The sequence below is a fragment of the Trachurus japonicus genome, chromosome 21 (genome assembly GCF_045865225.1).
Source record: "Trachurus japonicus isolate A0001 chromosome 21, Traja_1.0".
NCBI lineage: Eukaryota > Metazoa > Chordata > Actinopteri > Carangiformes > Carangidae > Trachurus > Trachurus japonicus.
The window spans coordinates 20660533-20683013 of record NC_140927.1 but is presented as its reverse complement, the minus strand read 5'-3'; the positions used below and the strand labels follow the sequence as shown (position 1 = coordinate 20683013).

The 22481-nt window shown below is 41.0% G+C and overlaps 2 protein-coding genes across 11 annotated transcripts in view; one reads left to right on the top strand and one right to left on the bottom strand.

Annotated features, from left to right (window-relative positions):
* Positions 1-130: 130 nt before the first annotated feature.
* On the bottom strand, positions 131-6086 carry mpc2b (mitochondrial pyruvate carrier 2b). 2 transcript variants are annotated; one of them, XM_085765481.1, is made up of 5 exons: positions 5713-6086; positions 3393-3433; positions 3089-3173; positions 2614-2729; positions 131-898 (listed from the first exon to the last, which is right to left on the bottom strand). In XM_085765481.1, the coding sequence occupies exons 1-5, from the start codon at positions 5804-5806 to the stop codon at positions 854-856; spliced, it is 381 nt and encodes a 126-aa protein (XP_085621607.1). In that variant the 5' UTR covers positions 5807-6086; the 3' UTR covers positions 131-853. The 2 variants fall into 2 exon arrangements, with proteins under 2 accessions (XP_085621607.1, XP_085621606.1); XM_085765480.1 differs by having other exon boundaries at positions 131-917; positions 2618-2729.
* Positions 6087-7743: 1657 nt separating this feature from the next.
* The window catches only part of dcaf6 (ddb1 and cul4 associated factor 6), a 33599-nt gene continuing 18861 nt past the window's right edge, over positions 7744-22481 (top strand). For 4 of the 9 annotated variants that reach the window (XM_085765472.1, XM_085765475.1, XM_085765473.1 and 1 more), the window contains exons 1-8: positions 7827-8157; positions 12579-12640; positions 15639-15731; positions 16511-16696; positions 16806-16919; positions 17833-17968; positions 19681-19892; positions 22222-22315. In XM_085765472.1, coding sequence (XP_085621598.1) covers positions 8061-8157; positions 12579-12640; positions 15639-15731; positions 16511-16696; positions 16806-16919; positions 17833-17968; positions 19681-19892; positions 22222-22315 — 994 coding nt within the window. In that variant the 5' untranslated portion in view covers positions 7827-8060. Of the gene's footprint in view, positions 8158-12578; positions 12641-15638; positions 15732-16510; positions 16697-16805; positions 16920-17832; positions 17969-19680; positions 19893-22221; positions 22316-22481 lie in introns of all 9 variants that reach the window. The other 5 variants (XM_085765476.1, XM_085765474.1, XM_085765468.1 and 2 more) reach the window with 2 other exon arrangements.

Below are 22481 nucleotides of genomic sequence, written 5' to 3'. Positions count from 1 at the left end.
CGTCGGTGCCAGTGTTCACTGGTCGACTCTGTCGGTAACAATCAATAAAAAGCTGCACAGAATAAACATGTGGCATTGGTGGAAGTATTCCTGATAAGAGAATCAGAAAATAACAGCATCTCTATACATCTTTGACTACAAGAGAAAGATTTAATCAAGTTATTCATAAATTAGGATTTGTTCTCACACAAATTAAAGTACTTAAAGCCATTAAAATGGAAGGAATTGTTACATGGTGATGAATAATGGTTTAATAATCACTGAGGTACAGATGGCGCGACTGTGGTCAAATTATAAATAAGTAAACCCAAATATAAATGTGTTGGCATCCCTCTTAGTTTTCATTTGGAAACACTCCTTCAACCACGTTCAACACAAATCCAAGAGATACATCTTTTTTTTTCTTTTTTTGGGAAATTATTGCATGAGGTACTGATTTGCTACACCTGAAAAATAATGATGGAAAAAGCAAAACTTCCCACATAGTGCACGATATATCAAGCATGAACTTAAACCAAACAATGTACAATCATACAACTTGTTGAGCAAGCGGTACTTGTGCGTTGATGACGACCATTCTTGAGTGTGTGTCGATTACATTATTTAAAAAACCGTACTCTTGTCTGTTTTCTTTCTTTCTCCCTCTCTTTTTTTTGTAACACCCTGAGGAAATTTGAAACTTAAGTAAAAAGTGCACATTTCCAACAGGGCCAACAGGCTTAATGTGGTAGAATAATGGTTATGGCATGGATGTAATGGAGACGACATGGGATGATGAGAAGGGGCAGGTTAGTGCCTGGTGTGAAGTCTCCCTTTCAGTCCACTGCAGGTGGAGCGCTGGCAACACGAGCACTCAGGACTCTGCAGCCGCCGCCGCCGCTGCCGCCGCCTCCTGTGCCTTCACATCCTGCTTGTGCCTGTTAGAGGGAAAAAAACATCAACAGCTTTAAGGCATGGGTTCAAATCTGGCTAGCGGCCCTTTGCTGCATGTCCACCCCCTCTCTCCCCTGATTTCCTGTCTTTGCCAGACTGTCTCTGATATAATAAGTCATGAAAAGCCCAAAATATATCTTTAAAAAAAGGTTCTTATTCTGGAAGTTTGCAAAAAAAAAAAAGTGTTTCTTTGGACAGGTGTTTCCATGATTGAATAGAACAAAATATCATGTTACAGGTTATAAAGGTTACAAAGGTTACAAAGAGCCTTATTTCAGGCTTTGTAGGTAATTGGTTAGGAGTCACAGACTCTGTTGCTGCCCAACTCAACTGCAGGACAAAGACTAGTTTGATTATGACACCTTCAAAAATTAATACATTTTTGATGATATCTAACACCCCAATATTGTTTACATTCATCCACACTGTTATTAGCTGTATGGCTTATGAGTCTGTTCGTTCAAGATATTTGTCCAGGCTTGTGAGGACTGATTGTGGTTAACCTGCCGTCCTCCCTCTCCAACCCACAACCTTTAACTGTTCTGTGTGTTAACGAAACCATGACACCGTCCACGGTGCCTAAGTAACACACAGATTTATACAAACTCAAGAAGACAAGTAGACGTTGCTTAGTAATCTTTGATATCCATCACGATGACTACATGTTGGGATGTACTTCAACCATCACTGTTTAAAGTCCCTGGACTGAAATTGTCATTGTTATTTATTAAAGGGACAACGAGGAGTTTCTATTCGGTTATAAAAAAGTCTCACGTTAATGTGGATGAATCTCCGCTACCCACACTTGTTAATGGGCCCATTTTCGATAAATATATCGTTCTGTCTCTATCGTTATTTTGTTATTATTAGTGGTGGCGGAAATGCTGGTCGAGCCGACCAGCGTTTCCTTAATGAGAATAACGCAGCTGAATGGCCGTAAATGGTCGGAACTACAACGGTAACTGAACGTCTTTGAACCTCTGACTTTAATTATTGATGAATGAAAACATGAGTCTGTCTTGCGCCGGTCAAAGAATTTTACGGTGCGCGCGGAGGCTCATAAATGTAGTGTGAAAACGCTTCGCTTTTCCAAAACTCCTCGTTGTCCCTTTAAAGGTCCTGTGTGTAATAGTGTATAAAGTTTATAATCACTATAAAACAAAATTTGTTTGGTTTTCGTAGCCCAATTATTCTTTAATTCTTATATACATATAGCAAGGGTCTTGCTTTAGAGAGTGTTGTCATCTTGCACCGCCATGTTTCTACATTATAACCTATCCAATGGATGTTGTTTTCCTGACCACATGTCTCATTTTCACTAAATCGTCATTGCTTAAATCGTTTCTAATCATCATTTCTAATCAATTACAGAGCTTCTCTCTTTGTAGGAAATATTTCAACACTTTCCTGCTGAAGTTCAGTCAGTTGTCGACATGTGAAAACTGAGCAAACATGAAAAGTACTGTGTTGCACATTTACTACAACTCTGCTTAACTGTAGCAGCTGCTGCAGTCTATGTAGTTAAAAATTAACTTGTCTCTATGATTTCATATCAGCAATGATTTAGGACTGAATATCTCACAAAGCTACTGTTAATTTATCTTGGATTCTTTCATATTACTGGTCATTAGAGGGGTAATAACAGGTATCAGTGAGGACTCGTTACTGTAAATTCACTACGAACCTCCAGATCCTGTAGAGCTGGGAGGCTCCCGCGCTGCCGACAAAGAAGTTGACGCAAAACAGGTTCCAGTTCTTGGGGATAATGACCAACGAGTATCTGGACCAGATGAGCCCTGGTGGAGAAGAACGACAGCTATGAGTGAAGGTTATGCACACGGATGACACAGTCTATGTTTTGGCAAAAGATAAGATTTGTTGAAAGACACATATTGCAAAAGCAGATGCATCAGTCGACCTTTAGCACAGATTGGTCCAATTCTCTACGAGCGCTGTGATGAAAGGTGAATTCAAGTTTCACATTGTGAAAAGTTACAATCCAGATGTCTTTAGTGTGATTTCATATTATTTTCCAACATGAAGGGAACTTTTACACCCAGTAACTTGAATCAGCTGCAACATTTTCTTGGAAATTAAACAAATGTGTGTTTGAAACTGAAACATTATGATGGATATTATTGACATCTCATCTCACCTGTGGCCGTCAGCACTCCAGACTGGGAGGCACTGAGTTTCTCTGCTGGTCGAGTCATATCAGCCAAACCGGCTGCCACCAGACCCTGTGGAGAAGAGAACATGGTTTTCTTTCCCAAACTCAGTGTTGAGACCCTCAAAGGATGAAACACAACATTACTGCATGTAGGCTCTTATGAATATCAAAATAACATATGCATCAGTGATTTAAATAGCTACCACACACATATTTATGCAACTTCTGATGAGTAGATCGTACGTTGACAAAGTTTTATTTTGAAGGGTCAAAATAATATAGTACTTACCCATTTAAACACTGGGGCCCAGAAGAAAACAGTTTTAGGTCCTAGAATAAAAAAGCAAAAGAAATTAGAAGCATGCAATGATTGTGACAATGTGTGATTTATTGTCTTTCTTAATTACATGGATTTTCTCTGAGATCACAGACGAGCACTCTAGGTCTAGGATTTTCTGAATGAGTGTAAATATGAAACCAAACTCCAGAAAGTCACGTCGGAGCATCAGCGTAACAGATACCTGGACGACTCAGTGTAACAAAACGTGCTGGGAGGAAACTTAATCGGTTCTGTGCTACTTACAACAAAAACCCTCTGGTGCAACATCTACTGTCATCATATTAGAATATTTTTCCAGTGCAGACGGAGAGAAAAACGTCTCAGAGGGGCAAATATTTGCAAAATCATGTACATGTACCTGCATGAAGTAAATTAAATAGGTCAAATAGATGGCGCAATGGGACATAGTACACAAAAATGTGACAAATCAGACACAAAACAAACAGATTTTTAGTTAATGGGTAAACTATATTTGTTAAAACTTCACAAATCAGTAAAAAAAAAAAACATTTTTAAGACAAGACTTCGGCCTTTCAGTACTTGCACTGTGAATTTTTGACAAACCATAAACAAAATCAATCAATTCACCGCATAAATAACTGGCAGATTAATCAATAATTGCTTACAGCAGTAGACAAGTCAGCACACAGCAACCTCAGTTCTGATTGAAATTTAATTTGTTTTGATGACAAAACTCCTCTTAATCTCAAAGCTTACACTGTAAACATAACTTAATCTTTTTTTTAAGGCTGAGATAAGGTAACACATCATCAGGAGGACGGTGAACGTCTCATACCAAACACTGAGGTTCTGTCCTGTAGATAATCTTCCTACCAGGCTTTTCTACTGGGTGAAAAGATTAGACAGAACCCGAGACGGTCAGGCCTGCAAATCTGTGTAAGAGACTTGGACACCTCAGGCCGTCTGAGTCGCTGGGAGAAAACTCACATAAACCTCATTAGCAACAGCAAAGGGGAGAAAAGCATGAGGGAGTGTAAAAAGGCTGCTGGTCTGAAATCAGCTCTGGACACATTCCCGACCAGTGTTGCAGCCTAAACAAGGTATGTCACTGCAAATTATATGTGACGGAGTTGGCGTATGTTGCCGCCCCTTTATACCTGGTCCGAAAGTCCTTGTGCCCTTGAACAGACAAAACAAAGATCAGAGCGTCACCGGTGACGCCAGTAAAATCTTAATCTCAGTAGCCTCTAGTTAATATCAGTGTCAGAGAGAAAACAATATGTGTGCAAGTTGTACTTTCACAAGGGAAACACACACTCTTGAGTTGCTAGGTGTTTCTACTTCTACAACTATAATGCAGCCTAATGCAACAAATCTTCCTTTGGATTCTTTTGGATTTCTGGTCTGTTAGACTGCATTAACTGGGAGGTGTTTTCTGTTTTCTTAACTTCCCTCATCCACTGAAAGCAACAAGAGTTGACAAACATACTTTTATGACAACAAGGTGTGTAAACAAAGCTGTTAAAAATAAGCCTTAGGTCACTCTTAGATAATTACCCCATAATCATTTAAGTGCTTTAATCATGCCGAAATACCTAGTATTTGCTTCTTTTCAGCTTCTTATAGTTTTCTTTTTGATTTATATCTATTATATAACTTAAGTTGCACAACTCTAAATTTTTTGTCCATTCAAAAACTATCAAAGAAAAACACAAACACATTATAGGCACTGCCAATGACTTAACTTTAGTTATATATTTAATGACACTAATTGAAGTTTGGGAAAAAATGTACTTTTTTGCACTGTTCATGACCCATTGGCTTCATGTTACTTCTATTTTATTAACTTGTACAAAGTTAATAACATGGCAGTAAGGAGACAGGATTGGCTGAAAATCTGAGTGCCTTTTTTATGTCGATACCTTTGAACCCTCCACTTATCCATACCATAACACCACACATAACGCTCAGGCTATAGGACAAACAGGGCTGCACCCTGACTCTGTCACAGACCCAGTTCCTCTTCAGACACTGAGCCTCAGAGCTGGTGCATAAAACCAGGGTCTCTCCCTCCCACTGGCACATTGAAGCAACGACCTCCACACACCTCAAACTACAACAAACAAACACAGGCTGCAGCTGCTTTTTATTCCCTCGGGAATGGATGCAGGTGCTGCATCTATCCACCTCATATCAAAACAGCTGGACGGGAGCCCCGCCACATCTGTCAAACAGCCACCACCACCATCATAAACACAGACTCAGACTGAGCACAAACCCGGGTTGTGCATTTGCATTTTGCATTTACCTGCCGGATGGTTGTACAGGGGTCTCAGCTTGGCGGGCAACATGTGCTCGACCTTGTCCAGGATCCTGTGGTAGGAGGCTCTGAGCGCAGCCATGACTGTATATGTAGATGAAGCTGCTCACACTGAAATAAAGAAACTTACAGCTAGCTCTGCTACACGGCTAGCTAATATAGCAGCGTTTCTCCCTTTTACAGCCACAGGATTGTTTACAAAAAAAACAGTTTTGTTTTGCCTCCTTGAAGGACGTCGACAGGTGAATAAATAAATGAACGGCAGGTGATTGTACAGGTAGAGGTAGATGCTGCTGTCCTACTGTCGACCTTCCCCCGGCGGCTCTGTGAACATGCTAGCGCTGCTGCTGCTAGCCGTCAGTTAGCTCCTCTCTGACCGACACGACGAGGTGACTTTCTGTTCGTGCGATGCAACCTATCACGTGAGGGGCGGGGCCACACGTTCCCTGCATTCCCATTGGTCCGCCGCGTCAGACCCTCGATGTGATTGGTGGATTTGACGCTGCTTCTTTTATAAAGCCGGCGTATCCTAACTGGGTGGGTATGAATCCAACGTTTAGCCTACAACAAATTGGAGACAGAAAGATATATTTTTTTCTTTTCTTTTCTTTTTTTAACACTTCCCATTTTCACTATCATTTCCTCTTCAGTCTGGTTGGGTGTTGTGGTTTGAACTCAAGAAAGATAATGGCAAAAATCTGTATGAAATGCTCTCTCTTTTCTTCTTTTTACTTCTCTGTCTACCCAACCCCATTCAATGGACTTCAGTTCAATGGGCTATGAGCATATGGTAAGTCAAAACTCAAAGTAATAGTCATATTATATCATTATGTTGCATGTTGTTGCTCTAACTTGAATTAACACTGAGACAGTTTGGTGAGTGGGAAATAGGATAGCATTTGGAGCATTTGTCCATTTCTAAACTGGAACAAAAATAAATGTTCAGATTTTAAGGTAGGCTAATACTAACCTTCAATTCTTTCTGAAAATAAATTACTGAGTTGCAAGGCCGAAATGGATTCCTACCATGGATGGATTATGTAAAACTGACTCTGACAAAATATTTTCCAGCAGTATATTATAGACTTCTTTTTTAACAAGGTGCAAAAGCATCAGATTCTGGACAGTGCTGTACAGAGATTGTTTTGTTATAGGTGGCCTATTAAAAAAAAAATGAAACTCTGAAGTGAAATATCAGTTAAGGTCAGGCCTGCATTGCTGTATGATCTCATGACCCTGTTTCATAAGAAGGCTCTGTAACAAAAAGGCCAGCTTCCACTTTTTTTCCCTGGGCCCTTTCTTTGAAGTGTCTGGAAACAAACCACATCAAATGCTATCTGTTCAACTGGTTTACATCCATACCCAAGTAGCGACCATAACTGTGCTGCAAACTAGACCCCCTCGAAAACGAGATGATACATCTCAAGGGGTTTATCCAAATAAAGAAATTTCTACATTCAGACTAGTCCTGTGCCAAGTCATCTACAAAACACAGTGCTTTCTTTGCACCCTCTTGCAAAGTCAGAGCCAACCTACATGAATACAGCAAAGCCTGGCAGTAAATTTGATTTACTTGTGTTTAAAGAGACGTGAGGTTTCACAGCATGGCTGTGATATTTGCAGGCTTCAGTTTGTATAACAGAAAATTATTTTATAAACATGTTAGCGGATATCAAAAAAGCCTTGCTGATCTGGACCTTGCTTTAAAAAAAAAAAAAAATATGAACACAGAAGATGGTCCTTATGAAAAAACAAAAAACAAACTAGTCTTAATTTTTGAGCTCCAAGATTTGATAATCTGTATTTCAATCAAATAATTGTAGCCCTAAAGTCTAATTAGGTCAGTCTAATAACATTGACAAAACGTGATTAAATAAATGTCTATGGCACTACTAAGAAAAACCAAACAGCATAGTGTTGGCTCCATGCCTTTCAAACTTCTCTGGACAGACTCCGCCCGCCCCAGCTGCACTCGGCGGATTAGACCGAGCGCCTCTCTGTTTATCGCGTTGTTTGGACACAGCTGACCGCTGTCTGCTAGGAGAAATACACCAGGCTAGGCTAGCAGGACGGACAGTTAGCAGCCCGGAGAGCAGGGGGCACAGTCGGCGGAAACGCAGCGGGATCGCAGGGACAGGACCGGAGCAGCGAGCCTTTCCGCCGGCCATGCAAACACCGAGGATCGCTGCTTGTTAGCGCTAGCGCCGTCCCAACAGACTGGGGGGGGGGGGGGGACTTGTTCCCGATGGTAAAACCGAGGCGACGGTAGAGAAAAGGCGACATCAACAGGAAAGGGTTAGCTTAGTTTCAATGTTATTGTTAATTAAAAGCCACCTATGGTCACAATGTCCTGCACTGGCAACCTGGTTTGGGATGTAAATAAACGCTTAATTGGATACAACGAGCCTAACACCATCAGGACCAACTACCTGGGTAAGAACAAAAACAAACCTCCTCCTCCTCAACGCTAACACCAACCCACAGCACATACTGAGGAAATGTGTTATTTTATTTATCTATCATGCTTTTATTAAGCAGATACCTGGTGAACTGACAGTAAAACCCAACATGGCTGTGCCTTCAAGCTTTCTTATTAATAACAGAGCTGCTGCTGCTGCTGCTGCTGCTTCTGCAAAGTCAGAGCCGTCCACTGTGACCGCATGCAAATTTAATTTACTTATGTAAAAGAGGAGATGTGAGAGTCTGGAGCTAAAGCGACCACATAGATGGGATTAAGTGTTATGTATAACCCATGGTAGTGCAGCTCTTCCAGGAGGTTGTGTAGCTGCAGCAAAAACTCATATTCATACCCTCCCTGAGAGATTTAATTGATTTGCAGCATAAATGTAATTTCTGTGCAACCACAGGGTTTTGCACAGAGTTAATGTACAGTAAACCAACCATCTGCAGGCTGCATCATCTCTATATGTTTATGTAAGTGAACTCTAAAGTGTAGCAGTCAAACTGGATGTGAAAAATGTAATAAAAACAATCATGTAATGCATTTATGGGGACCTAAAAACCGCTTTCTTTCTGCTGCAGTTATGTGTAGAGAGGAAGTGGTCAGAGTTTCGCAGTATCATTATAGACAAGTGTCATCATTCATATATAAATAGCTACAAAGTGCAAATCTAAATTCTGCTCACAATTGAAATTAGCACACAGGCTTACAGTTCATACTTGTAGCCCTATATAAAAAAAAAGTGATACTCAAACTTGGAAGGACCTGTAACAGAAGTGCGGTGTATTGGCCTGACCACACGATATCATGATATATTGACATTGATTATTTGTCCTCTCAGGTGTAAAGTCACTTGCCAATATACTGTCTTCCTTGAGTTATTCACAGCCTATATCTTGAGGTAGTGGAGGAAGCAGCTGTGCCATGTTGAGTCTTGTGTCCAAGCTGCAGTTAATCCCCATCACCCAAAACAACAGCATATAATAAATATAATAAATAATAATAATGAATAATATGTAATAAAAAAACAGACACTAAAGGCACTAATCTGATGTTACACAAAATAGCAATCCAATATCGCAAAACACTGTTACTAATTATTATCAGCATGTAACAGATTGCAACAAATAAGAGTTTTGCTAACTGATAATAACAAAACAATTAAGAATTATTAATGGTGAGTGATTCATTATTTCTTCTATTGGATGTCAACATACTGGGTTCCTTGAAAGCTTCATAGTCTGGGTGGAAAAGCAGCTGTTAAATGTGGTATAATATTATTTTAATTTTTTTTTAAATGTTCCATATCCTGTTTGTGACTTGGTGAGGCTGCTGAGGCCAAAGCTGTAACACCGACAGAGTTTTCCTCTCCTCATCGGGGAGACGTCTGGGTTATAAACCGGTCATTTTTTTTCTCTTGGTCTTTTGATGCGTGTGTCTGTCTGTGACTGTGTGTTGTCTGTGGGAGAGCAAGCGTGTAAGAGCAGCGGTGACCGCAGAGCACAACGTAGGACGGACGGAGCCGCTGGCACCAGGCTGAGAGCGAGGCTTTTCTGAGACTCGTCTGCAGTGTGTGTCCTGTCCTGTCAAAAAGTCAGCACCTGACAGTGTTTGAATGGAGATTTACAGGCCTGTAGAGGTAGGGCGGGGGGCCGCGGAGGTTTAGTCAGCGCTGTATTTAGCAGGACTGAGATATGGTTCAAGCAGTTATTGTGGATGTGTTGAGGAGGATACATGCAGTGGTGTGTGTGTGTGTGTGTGTGTGTGTGTGTGTGTGTGTGGCTCAGAGCTCTTGTAGGATATATTTAGCTCTGAGAAGGGGGCGGGGGCGACAAACAGTGGTCCACATCAAATTCCAACAGAGAAACTTCCGGGGAGGTGAAATGACTCCATGTTGATGCTGTACGGGGGGATATAGGAGTTATTATTGACAGGGACATGAGAGACTGTAATGAGGACAGAGAGGGAAAGCAAAAACAACAGGGTTAAGACAGATGTTGAAACACAATGTCCTGACATCGATTCATGATTAAACTAGAAATAAAACAACTAAATCTATTTATTGACCCTGTCTGACTTCTTTAGCATCCTCTCTGTCCTTCTTATTTCTATGGGTGACTGACCAAATACTGACCAGTTTTCAGTTTATTAATTTATGAATAAAATAAAATGATAATTTGTTGCAGCTGCAGATATAATGAATTTCTCTTTGGGGATTAATAAAGTAAAGTAATTTGTACATTACAACAGTATTCACACTGACCTCTTTAACCATCATTACAGCTCACTGGTTTTGGACCATTAAAGCAGTAAATATTCATTTTGTTCTGCTCAACGTATTAAATGATGATTGTAGCATGTTTTTACACAACAATATATGATAATAATATGATAGGGAACTGATTTTGACTGTGAGGATTATTTTTTTTCAGATTATTGGATCACATTTTAATATGTGGGATTAATATTAGTGTCTGTGTTCGGGAGCTTCAGGATCGGCTCCGACTGTCAGTTCGTGTTAGCTCTCTGAAACCGGCTCGGCCTCGTCTCTTGACTCTTCAGTGGGAGAGAAAAAGCCCCTGCAGTGCTAATAAAACCAGCAGTTAAAGTTGGATACGCAGCAGCACCTGGTTGGACGAAACCTGTCCGTCCTGCTGACAGAGTTAGGTTTGGTTGATCAGTTTCTATAAGAGAAAACCTACGTTATTGGGACAAAGGAGGTTTGCTGTGTTATTCTCATAAAATAGTTGACTGGACTGTATTTATGTTTTTTTTTATTGCACTGTGGCTGCAGTGTCAACAGCACACTCAACAACTGAAGGGTTTTCAGTGCTGCATGCATACTGACTTTTGTCATTTTAACACCGGCCGCACACTACAACACAAAACCTGAGTGTGAATGTTGTGGAGGTGGGACACAGACTTGAAAGGTCGTATTTTGAATTTGAAAATGGTTTTTATTCATTTTCTCCATGTTGTTCATAACTGCAGAGGTCCTCCCAAGTTTTTTACAACACCGATTTTGATTGTTGAGTAATTTGTTAACATATTTTCACATGCAAAAATGGCAAAATAAAAAAAACAAACATTTTTTTTACATTGAAATTGATATCTTTAGGATTTGGACATTTCATAGACTGAGAGATGAATTCATAAATCGCCAGCTCAGTCAATAATGAAAGTAGTTGTTAGCTGCAGCCTCAGTCCTGACTGGAAATGAGTTTCATGTTGACCGTGTAGAGAGAGTGTTTACATGCTCACTCGCAGTCTCCTGGTTATGATCAACAGCGTGGTGGAGAATCGTCCTGGTTATTATGAGTCTCCTGGGTTGTGGTGGGATAGAAACCAGGATAAAACCGACATGTAAACACCTGATCGGTCTCTGTCGGTGCAGGACGCAGCGGTGAGAAGCCCAGACACGACTGTGCACAGACGCTTCACAGTGCTTCACACAACACATCCAGAAACATGGATCCTCCTTTGATTTGAGCAGGTCGAGGTGTAAAAGACATTGACGACCTTCATTATTACTCATGAGGAGGAGTAGCTTTTCAAAATAAGAGCTCATCATCTTAAATGTCATTGTCCTGCTCCATTCACAGTCAATGAGAAATGGATTCACAGGTCAAAATATGTCTGTTGTGGTTCTACACAAGTGAGTTAATGTTAATGAGTCTCGGATCGTACCTCAGTGTGTGTGTTTTATTGTTTCTCAACTGTCTGAAGGGAGCACACACACACTCACGCCTCACGACTCTCTCTCTCTCTTCTCCAACCTTCCTGTCACTCCCCCACTGCCTTGTCCAATTAATATGTCAGGTTGATCTAGTGTCTGAATGAATAAATGCACACAGGAGGAATCACAAATGGGGGATTATATATATGTAAATGTCTCTCTCCATAAAATCCCCCCAAAAGGTATTTTATTTCAACAGGAAGTCATCACATGTCTCCCTCCGTTCAGCCAACCACAAGAATATTATTGTGGAGAGTTTTTTTTGTTGTTTTTTACATATAAATCCCAAAATTTGTTTCTAAATCCCTCTCAAAGGAATTTAAATCGAAAGCAACTGGACTTGGTTATTTGTCTAGGAAAATTTCTTTTTAACTTTCCTAGACAAATAACCAAGTCCATTTGCTTTCGATTTAAATTCCTTTGAGATACTATGACCTGGACAAATGAGAATATGCACAGGCTTTGTAAATCCTTCTGTGTGCAATGTACGGTAAATCATTTTCAGATTGATCTGATTCGAAAGACAAAACAAAACACAAAAAAATAACTGAGAAAGAGGAAAATATTCTCTCTTGTTGTTATAAACAAGAAACAGAAACATGTCTTTGTTACTCCTTGGTTTTAACTCTGTCTTTTACAATTTCTCTCTCTTCACAGGTAGAAGAGAATTCGTGCAGAGGCTTAAACTTGAAGCGACACTGAATGTACATGATGGCTGTGTAAGTGCCCCACATCTTTGTTTATGTGTGTGTGTGTGTGTGTGTCCATGTCATTTCTTCCCTGTCGCTCCTTGAGGCCTGAGTCTCTGACAGAGAGCAGATCTCTGACTTCAGGTCAGGTTGTTGATGCCTCTGAGAAACCTGAAGCTGACACAACAGTCACGCGTCCTGTCACAGTATCGGCCAGACCGCCAGGCCGTCCGTCCAAAACACCACAACAACCACGGCACACGAAACCCCCAGGAGGAGCCGCTCTTTGATACCTGCCAGGTCTAAATCCGAACTGATACAGAGAAAGGGATTAGACGAATGCTTTTATTGCATTTTGTGGATGAGTGAAGTGTTTAGAGAGAAGCGCAGATATTCTGTGTTAAATTACATATGGCTGGTAAAGGCTGCTGTCATCTGAGCATCGTTTGTGGAACATTATAGACTAAGCTGAGCAGTAAATAATCAATAGTTCAACCAGTATGTTTGCAAACAAAGGTCAGTCGATCGATGGGCTGGTTGATGTAGCAGCTGATCCACACAGAGGCTTTCAGCAGGAAGTCTAGTCAACTATCTACTAGTATCTACTGTTTCATGATTATATAAAATACTTTATGTATATTGCACTTTTCCAAACACAGTTACAATGTGCTTTACAAATAATGCTTTAAAAAATATAGATTACTGAAAGAAAAAAAAAGAATCTGAACAATTAGATCAGTAGTTCCCAACCTTTTTTGGCTCACGACCCCATTTTGACATCACAACTTTCTGGTGACCCCGTCAATCAAGATGCGCCAGCTCAGACATTTTTATATGCTGCATTTTATTTGAACTTGATTTATATTCGAGAAAGTGAAAGTATAGAATATAGTTGTTTAAGATTCTGTGTGGTGTTTTTAATCATAATTTGAAAAATAATATTAAAGCAGAAGTAAGCGATCCGGTCGTTTTCGCTAATGCTGCGTTCGAGGCAGGCTTTTGAAATCGTAAATTACAGCTTCAAGTCACAACTTACGACTTTGTAGCGTTCCAGGCAACCCACTCGTGTTTTTCCGACCTGTTTTACCTGTGAAAGTCACTATAACGGCCACTCGTAACTTCTGACCCGTGAACTCGTACCAGATCGAACTGATACAACTTCACAGGACGGAAAAACACGAGTCTACGAGTTTCCTTGAACGCACCATAACAGTCCTCGTCCCTACGTCACCACATTCACGGCGTCCCTTGGCTGCACACACAGCCCTGCATGCCGTTCTCTCTCCTCATTGGATAAAAACTGTAGGATACAATAAATGTTTTCTCCTCGGCTCAGAGCAGAGCAGAGTGACTGACGGACCCGTGTTTCAGTCCAAACACTCTATGTAAGTGATTGCTGTCGGAAGATATAACTATTTAAGACTTATATTAACACAAATATATCACTTACTTCTGCTTTAATTAAAAAATCTATTTTTATTAGTAATTTTTTTAATCAATTACTAGACATTTCAGGCGACCCCATTTGAATTTCAGGCGACCCAACATGGGGTCCCGACCCCAAGGTTGAAAAATACTGAATTAGATGATAAGCAGAAAGATAATCAGGACCCATTATTATCAATAATTTGAAAAGTGTCACAGATTTACTGCATGATTATGATTGGTTAAGATGAAAGTCATTGTCTGTGGGGAAAAAAATGTAATAAGCAGGTGAACTGATAATAAAACTGACATGTGTCAGTAGTATTATGTAGTGAAGCTGTTTCCTGTTTTTCTGGTGTTGCCATCAGCAGCTGTTGTCACCTCTCAGACCGTCTCATCAAATGTTGCAAAATCAGTAAAAACAGAAGTAGGTGGATGTTGCAGTTGATCTGGATCAGTGGCAAAATACAATTTGCAGTTGTTGGTCGGAGTGGGGGAGAAAATATAAAAATAAAAAACAGTTCAATGCAGTATTTTGCTCTGGTTAAATTTGTCTAACCATATCGCACCACATCACCTGACCTCGCCGCTGCATCTCCGCCTCCGTCTGAATCTACTTGGCAGCATCTGTCTCCTGCTGTTTCATCACAGGAGAGACACCAGAGGCAGATTCACCCACTCGTCCTAATAACATCTGAACCCTCTTCAGACGCTGCTTCTCAGGAATCGATTCAAACCTGTTAAAGCCTCTGATCGGACTGAGCTGCGAGTTCAGTTTTCAGGATTGCTGGAAATGATCCGTCGTCACTCGTGGGAAAGATCGTTTCAGAGTCGTGTTAGTGATTCTGTAGCGTGACGATGAAACACTGATCCACAGAGAGACGGCAAACATTAAGAGAGTGACCAGAGTTTTTGTTGATTAAATCACTGAAAGTTGTTTGACCAAGCCAAGAAAATACGACTTTTCTTATCGATTACAACTTTTTTATATTGATAAGTTGTTTCAAGCCCTTTTTGTTCTTGTGGTCCAAGTGTTTGTTTTTGGACTGTGAATAGTTCAGCTGATTTTCTGATCTCATTATTTTTAAATTTCACAAGAATATACACACAGATACAGAGAAATCAGATAAAACAAAAAAGGAAAATACAGGTTGTTGTTCTTGTTGCTGCATTGCATTTTGGTTAATAATAAATGTTTATATATTCATAAATCTGATGCTGAGTAGATTTTTTTTAATAGAAAGATGGAAAAGTGTACTATTATCCTCATAAAATGCAGAAACTAGACAGTAGTAATACAACAGGTCTATGTAATGGGTAAATGGATAAACCTGGTGGTCAACAGTAAAATTACCTAATTTGACCCCAAAAACAAAAAAGGAAAATACAGCATCTTCTTATTTTCTCCTCTGATTATTATTCTCAGATTCTGAGATTCATCTTCTCACTGCTCATCAGAGACGCTGCAAACATTTAATATTTTTTGCCCGATTAGCAAAATCGTGTCCAGCTAATTGATCGATCGACCACCTGTTTCAGGATGAACGTTCTCTGCAGTCTAATGATGCATCCTCTCTTAATCCAAGCTGTCGTGTCTCTGCAGGTCAACACTATATCCTGGAACGACACAGGAGAGTACCTCCTGTCGGGGTCAGACGATACCTTCTTGGTTATTACAAACCCGTACAACAAGAAGGTAGGTCTTCACCAAAACTATCACCTCAGATATGATGACTGTTTGTTTAGGAACAACAAACGGAGGTAAAGCAGTCGTAACTGTGGATATGGAGAAAAACCAATTGTGTGTCAATGAGCAACAAGCAATAGACTTGTACTCTGATTTTCTGTGAAGGGACAGATGGGGGTTGAAGCCTGTGTTTGGGTCTGTTTTGTTTACATATAGGATGTAACAGAGGTTTGAAATGGATATCCTTATGTGTGTGTTTCCAGAAAACAGATTCACAGAAAAGGTGGTTAGGTTATACCAAAAAAATTGGAGGAATATTGAGCCTCTAAACATTTAACATTTAAAGTAAGTTGGTTGTTAATAAAGTTCACCAACGGGATCGAGACAAGGAAACGTCTGTTTTCTGACTTTGTTTTAGGGAAACAAACGTAGCTCTTGCAGCAAAGAGAGAAGAGAAGAGAATTTCCTCTTTTGAAATTGTTATGTTTCATTATTTATTTACTGTTTTGATTTATTGTTTTAACTAGATAAGTAACCTTTATACAGTCAAATCTCTGCGTGAGAGATGAGGCCCAATCTCAAGATGTTTTTTTTTTTTGTTCGTTTGTTTTCTTTTGTGATGTTATTTGCCTGTTAATGTGCAGTAAGGGCAATAAAGTAAAAAAAAAAGAAAATAAATTGTAATGTTTCAGACTTAGGTTTGGTTGTGATGGGGGGTCGGTGTAAGGGACTTTTGAAGATGTCCGACTCCCTGTAAACAGCTGCATATTTTTGCTCCTCATCCTCAGGTCAAGAAGTCGATACGTTCAGGTCACCGGGCAAATATCTTCAGCGCCAAGTTCATGCCCCACACCAACGACCAGGAGATCATCTCCTGCTCCGGGGACGGCATCATCTACTACACCCACACCGAGAAGAGTCCCGAGTACAACAGACAGTGTCAGTTCACCTGTCATTACGGGACGGCTTACGAGGTACCGGAGCAGAGAAACACGAGACGACATCACACGACAACCCGTGCTGCTTTGTTTTCTGTTTTCTTGTCCTCTAATCTTAAACCCTCTGTGTTTTCTGTTTGGTCAGATTATGACGGTACCAAACGACCCCTACACGTTCCTGTCGTGTGGGGAGGACGGCACCGTGCGGTGGTTCGATCTCCGCACCAAGACGAGCTGCACTAAAGAAGACTGCAAAGACGTACGGTGACAGCTGTGATGTTTGTTCTCAGTCAGTGAGACGCATCACTAGTATCTGTTATCTGCTGGATTCAATTGTTTTTTTATTTTGTTTGTCTGTTTTTACCAGTTTTAGATAAACTGGCCCATTGCAGGTCAATAATCTGCTCCTCGTAGGTGACTTGCCTTAATTTTAAGCAATATGATAAAAGTGTTTGGCACATATAATGAAACTAACTAAATGAAATATAAATCATAAATAACTTAAGTTTTGCTTGTTAAAATTTTTCAGATTTCAAATTTTTTAATTGATCTTTGAGATTTCTATTGATGATCTAATTAATGAGAGCTCATCATCAGTCCTGCTGTCTTCACAAACACCTCTCTCCCGCTGGAGTAATTCAGAAAACAGTCTCCTTGGCTTCGGGCCAGGCTGCATCGGAGGGAGCCGAGTGCCTGGTGTAGGGATGGACTGGTGTGTGTGTGTGTGTGTGTGTGTGTGTGTGTGCAAATGTGTGTGTGCAAGGGTGAGGCCGTGCCATCCCAGATTGTGTTGCATCTTCTCCTGTTTCATGCAGGAGATCAGTACTTGTGACCTTAAAACTGTCACTACAGCTTTGCCAGACTCTGTTACCTCGTCCTCTTAATTATCTTACAACATGTTGAAGTGAACACGGCAGGAAAAAACGATTCTTCAGTTTTCGGAATACGTGAAGTTGAAAGACAGAAAGACAGAAAGTCAAATCAACTCCAAACAAACACTGATCATTTTAACCTTCATGCAGCAGGACTTATGTTGTGTTAAACTACGCAATCTTCAGATGGATTAACCTAATCGATTAGCAGCTGGATGTTTTGATTAGTGCATCTTCGGCAGAAATCATTTCATGTTGCCTCTTGAAACTTCACCACATTGTTAATGTTTCTGATTTCAGGACATCCTGATAAACTGTCGGAGGGCAGCGACCTCTATATCCATTTCTCCACTGGTGCCGTATTATCTGGCCGTGGGCTGCTCGGACAGCTCCGTGCGAATCTACGACAGACGCATGCTTGGAACCAGAGCGACAGGTAAACTATCCTCTATAGTATATATTTACACTTTTATTGATATCGTAGATTCATGCTGTTTGTCAGGCTTGTGTTCGTAGCATCAAATATTGAGAACAACAGGGTGATCAAAGTTAAAAAATAAGTGACTGAAGATGTTTGTGAGGAAAAAACAAGCTGATGAAGCAGAGCAGAGAAGTTTCTGTCCAGGTTTTTAGTCGATTTGTACATAAAAACAATGACAATAGACAAGGCACCTTTATATATAGCGCATTTCATACCAAGGCAACTCAATGTGCTTTACATAAAGACAAAGACAAAACATTTAAAAAGAACAGCATAAACCAACATAAAAACAAACAATCTTTTAAAAATGAAAAAAAAAGTTATTAACATTAAACATAGAGATAAAAGCAAGAGCAAAGAAGAATAAAAAGTAGAGAGAGAAAAGAAAATAGATAAAGTTTAAAGTTCTTAAAATAATGAAATTAAACATTGTGCAGGAGAGGTGGAAGCCAAAAAAGGCTCATTAAAATACCTCCCCCATGTCAAGTCAATATTTATTCCCTCCCTAACAGGTAGGGTTCAATATAAACCACAATTTATAGAGCGGTATTCCAATACAAAATGAACCTTAACATGCTTTTTTCCCCCACAAAGACCACAATTGAGATGTAAAAAGAAATGAAAGTGAAAATAAGAAATTACATTTTCCATGTTACAACCCTGTGAATGTTGTTCAAATAGCTCTTGTTATGTGCCGCCCCCTTGTTTTTTCATCCTGTGAAACATGAAATATGTTTGATCCCTTATCTTGAACTCTGGGACTTTTACATTCACCTGTTGAATCAAATATCAGTCAGTGAGATAAGCTTCCTCTTACACATGATCATTAGATTGTGGATAAATAGCAGAGCAGAATCACTGTAGAGGATTTTGACAACAATGAAGCTTTTTTTATTTTATTTTGTTTTTTTAATTTTTTATTTTGCATGAACATATCATTTAAAATAGTATGAACAAGTATTATGATTGGGATGTGCGAAGGGGAGGTATGAAACCCAAAAGGGCTTATATGAAAACCTCACCCATGTCAAAAACCAAATTTGTTACAAGTAAAGACAAGAAAATAAGGAATAATTAAATGATAACAAGTCAAGTCAAGTCAAGTCAAGTAGTTTATTTGTCCCAACTTGGGCAATTTGGTTGCAGTCTAGGTGTTAAAAACATAAAAACATAAAAAATAAGTAAAAGTAAGAAATAAGTAGAAGTAAAAAGAAGTAAAAAGAAAAAAGTAACAATCAAAATACTGTACATACATGAATGAATAATGCAAAACAATAATGATACATGTAATAATGAGAAAAAAACATGACAATAAATAAACAACATAATTATAGATGTCTTATTATGTTATAGATGTCTTATTATGATGAGCTAAAATGATTAAACAGATAAAAAGATTGTACAAAATAGTCCTGAAGTGAGTTTAAGTGATGAGCAGGAGAGTTTTCAGGTTTGTTTAAACTGAAGTGGAGCAAACCCTGGAGGTTTGTGGGGAGTATTTGCAGATATGTGGAGCATAGAAACTGAACAAGGTTTTGACTCTGGGGACAGAAAGCAGGGCTGCTGCCGATGACCTCAGACTCTGTGAGGAAGGCCGACACCGTTAACATCTCCCTCTCTCCCTCTATCCCTCTATCCCCCTCTCCCTCTCTCTCTCTCCCTCTCAGGGAACTACATGGGCCGCGGGACGACGGGCATGTGCGTCCGCTTCGTCCCCGCCCACCTGTCCAACAAGTCGTGCCGGGTGACGTCTCTGTGCTACAGCGAGGACGGTCAGGAGGTGCTGGTCAGCTACTCCTCCGATTACATCTACCTGTTCGACCCCAAAGACGACCAGGCCCGAGAGCTGAAGGGCCCGTCCGAGGAGCGCAGGGAGGAGGTGAGTGGGAGCACGCGGCTCCTGTAACATCATCCGTCACACGCGGCCTGACGGGAACTGCGTGTGATCACTGTGAAACGTTATACAGGTGTCCACACGGGGTGAATCCCAGTGACTCCGGTGTTCCCCCGACCTTCCCTCTAGCGCCACCTTGAGGGTCTGTGACCTTGGCTGAGGCGTCTTCACTGGTTTAGTTTAGTGTATCTGCACATTATACAGTAAAACCTACATAAAAACAATGACAATAGGCAAGGCACCTTTATATATAGCGCATTTCATACCAAGGCAACTCAATGTGCTTTACATAAAGACAAAGACAAAACATTTAAAAAGAACAGCATAAGCCAACATAAAAACAAACAATCTTTTAAAAATGAAAAAAAAAGTTATTAACATTAAACATAGAGATAAAAGCAAGAGCAAAGAAGAATAAAAAGTAGAGAGAGAAAAGAAAATAGATAAAGTTTAAAGTTCTTAAAATAATGAAATTAAACATTGTGCAGGAGAGGTGGAAGCCAAAAAAGGCTCATTAAAATACCTCCCCCATGTCAAGTCAAAAAAAGATGACAATACAGAAATTAATAACACGTAGTTGACTAATTATAATCCCCTGACTTTAGTCTGTTTTACCTGAGTTCAGCATTTTAGAAAGCTAATATTTCCAATCAGGTCTAAACACAGAGCAGAGCAGAAGCTGAAAGGAGAGTCATTCATCTCACAGGTAGTTTGTCATGGACTAAACAAAAAAAAAATGATGATGATGCTCAAGGAAAAGTTTAGGAATCACCAAAAGTGAGTAGGACGCATCCTGTAGGAATTAGTCTGTCTAATAAATATTGAGATATTTCAGTCTGGATGGATCAACGATACCATCCTGTCACTCTATATTTTCAGTCTCATGTGATTAAACAAGGAAATTAACGATCCCGATAAAAAAAATTAAAAAAAAGTTGGAACCAGAGGAAAGTTTGGCTGATTTCCTCGTTTAAAACAACCAAGTGTGAAAAATGTTGTGTTGTCTGATACAGAAAAGGTTGATGCAGCAGAAGCGTCTGCAGTCTGCCATCTGCACCATCACTATAACGCAGGTAGAGCCTTCAACCTTTAAACACTGATGTGTCCCTGGTGCATATGCTGCACATTAAGGTCATAAAAGCATCTGTAGCCTGGAGTGTGGAGCTCTACGTAACCGCTACGACCTGTGTTTGTAACATAGGATAAACATAAGCACATGTCTTCCAATACAGACAGTATTATGGTGTATTTTATAAAGGGTGGGGAGGGGGCGGTGAAGGATTGTTTGTTGTAAACAGGGTGCACCTTGTTGTTGCCGTCTGCTGTCTTCTCTGAGAGCTCTGCAGACGTCAGTGCTATCTATATCTGTGCTGGCTGATGCAGTGCAGCGAAGGGGAGCGAATGACCCTGAGAAAACCAAGACAAGGAGGACGGAGGAGAGGGGAAGGAACGCAGTGATGGGGGAAAAAAAACTGCATTGTTATTAAACACAGGGCGTTTCGATCCGTCAGTTTTTGGAAAATTGGATAAATGTAAAAAAAACAACCAAGAAAACGTAGGACGTACTGTAGGATGAGGCGGAGCGAGGTCTCGGCTTCACGTGTGCCTGAATGTGCTGGATCATGGTGCCAGTGCTTCGGAGCCTCGTGGTGAGTTCAGCTGTGTCGAGATGCAACTACCACACACATTCCTTTCCAAATACAGTGACCGGCACAGGCAGTGTGCTCCTCCATCCTCCAAAATAGTTCAGACTGAAGGGGGGGAGGGAGGGGAGGGAGGGGAGGGGAGGGGGGGAGAGAGAGGGGGCACCAGACGGCCAAGTAAAGGCTCGTTACCCTTCCCTCCTCTGCTGCCTTCCACCTGTGACCCCATTTGTTTCGGGGTCTTTTCTCTCTTTATTTATCCTGCTGCTGTGTCTTTCACCCCCCCCGGCCCCTTTTCGCCACCTCCACCGCCGCCGCCGCCGCCGCCGCCGCCGCCGCCGCCGCGTCCAGACCCGATGACATTTCCTAAGTGAAGCAGTTGATAGTCTCTGCACTAAGACCCCCTTTTTTCTATTTCTGGCTCTCCGCCTGTTGCCCCGCGCAGAGAGCCAGGGGACTGGAAAGTGAAGGCAACCTCAGTCGTGCAGCCAGAAGGGAGGAGGAGGAGGAGGAGGAGGTGGTGGGGGGGCGAGGAGGTGGGGGGTGGGCACGTTAAAGAAGGGCACTGACAGAGACGAGCAGTGTTTTGCTTTGGCAGCGCAGCTATTTTTGACCATGCTTTGACTGACAAACTGCTAATCTTTCCGTGTGCGTGTGCGTGTTTTCCACAGCTGAGGCAGCCTCCGGTGAAGCGCCTCCGTCTGCGAGGGGACTGGTCCGACACCGGACCCCGCGCTCGCCCCGAGAGCGAGAGAGAGAGGGACGGTAAGATCAGAGCGCCGCAGCAGCCGCAGCAGCTGACGTGTCTGTCTGTGCCCCCCCCCCCTGCCCCCCTGCCCCCCTGCCCCCCCTCTGGCTCGTCTGCTTTAAAGCAAAGATCTCAAATTACAGACCTGGCTCCTGAGACAGTTTCACCCACCGACCCCTCCCT

Bases quoted from the DNA above. Each gene is read 5' to 3' on its own strand.
- mpc2b (XM_085765480.1), bottom strand. From the start codon at position 5,806: ATGGCTGCGCTCAGAGCCTCCTACCACAGGATCCTGGACAAGGTCGAG. The intron at 3,174-3,392 runs GTAAGTACTATA...TCTTCTCCACAG, and splicing joins GGGCCCCAGTGTTTAAATGG to GGTCTGGTGGCAGCCGGTTT. The intron at 2,730-3,088 runs GTGAGATGAGAT...CTTCTCCACCAG, and splicing joins TGGAGTGCTGACGGCCACAG to GGCTCATCTGGTCCAGATAC.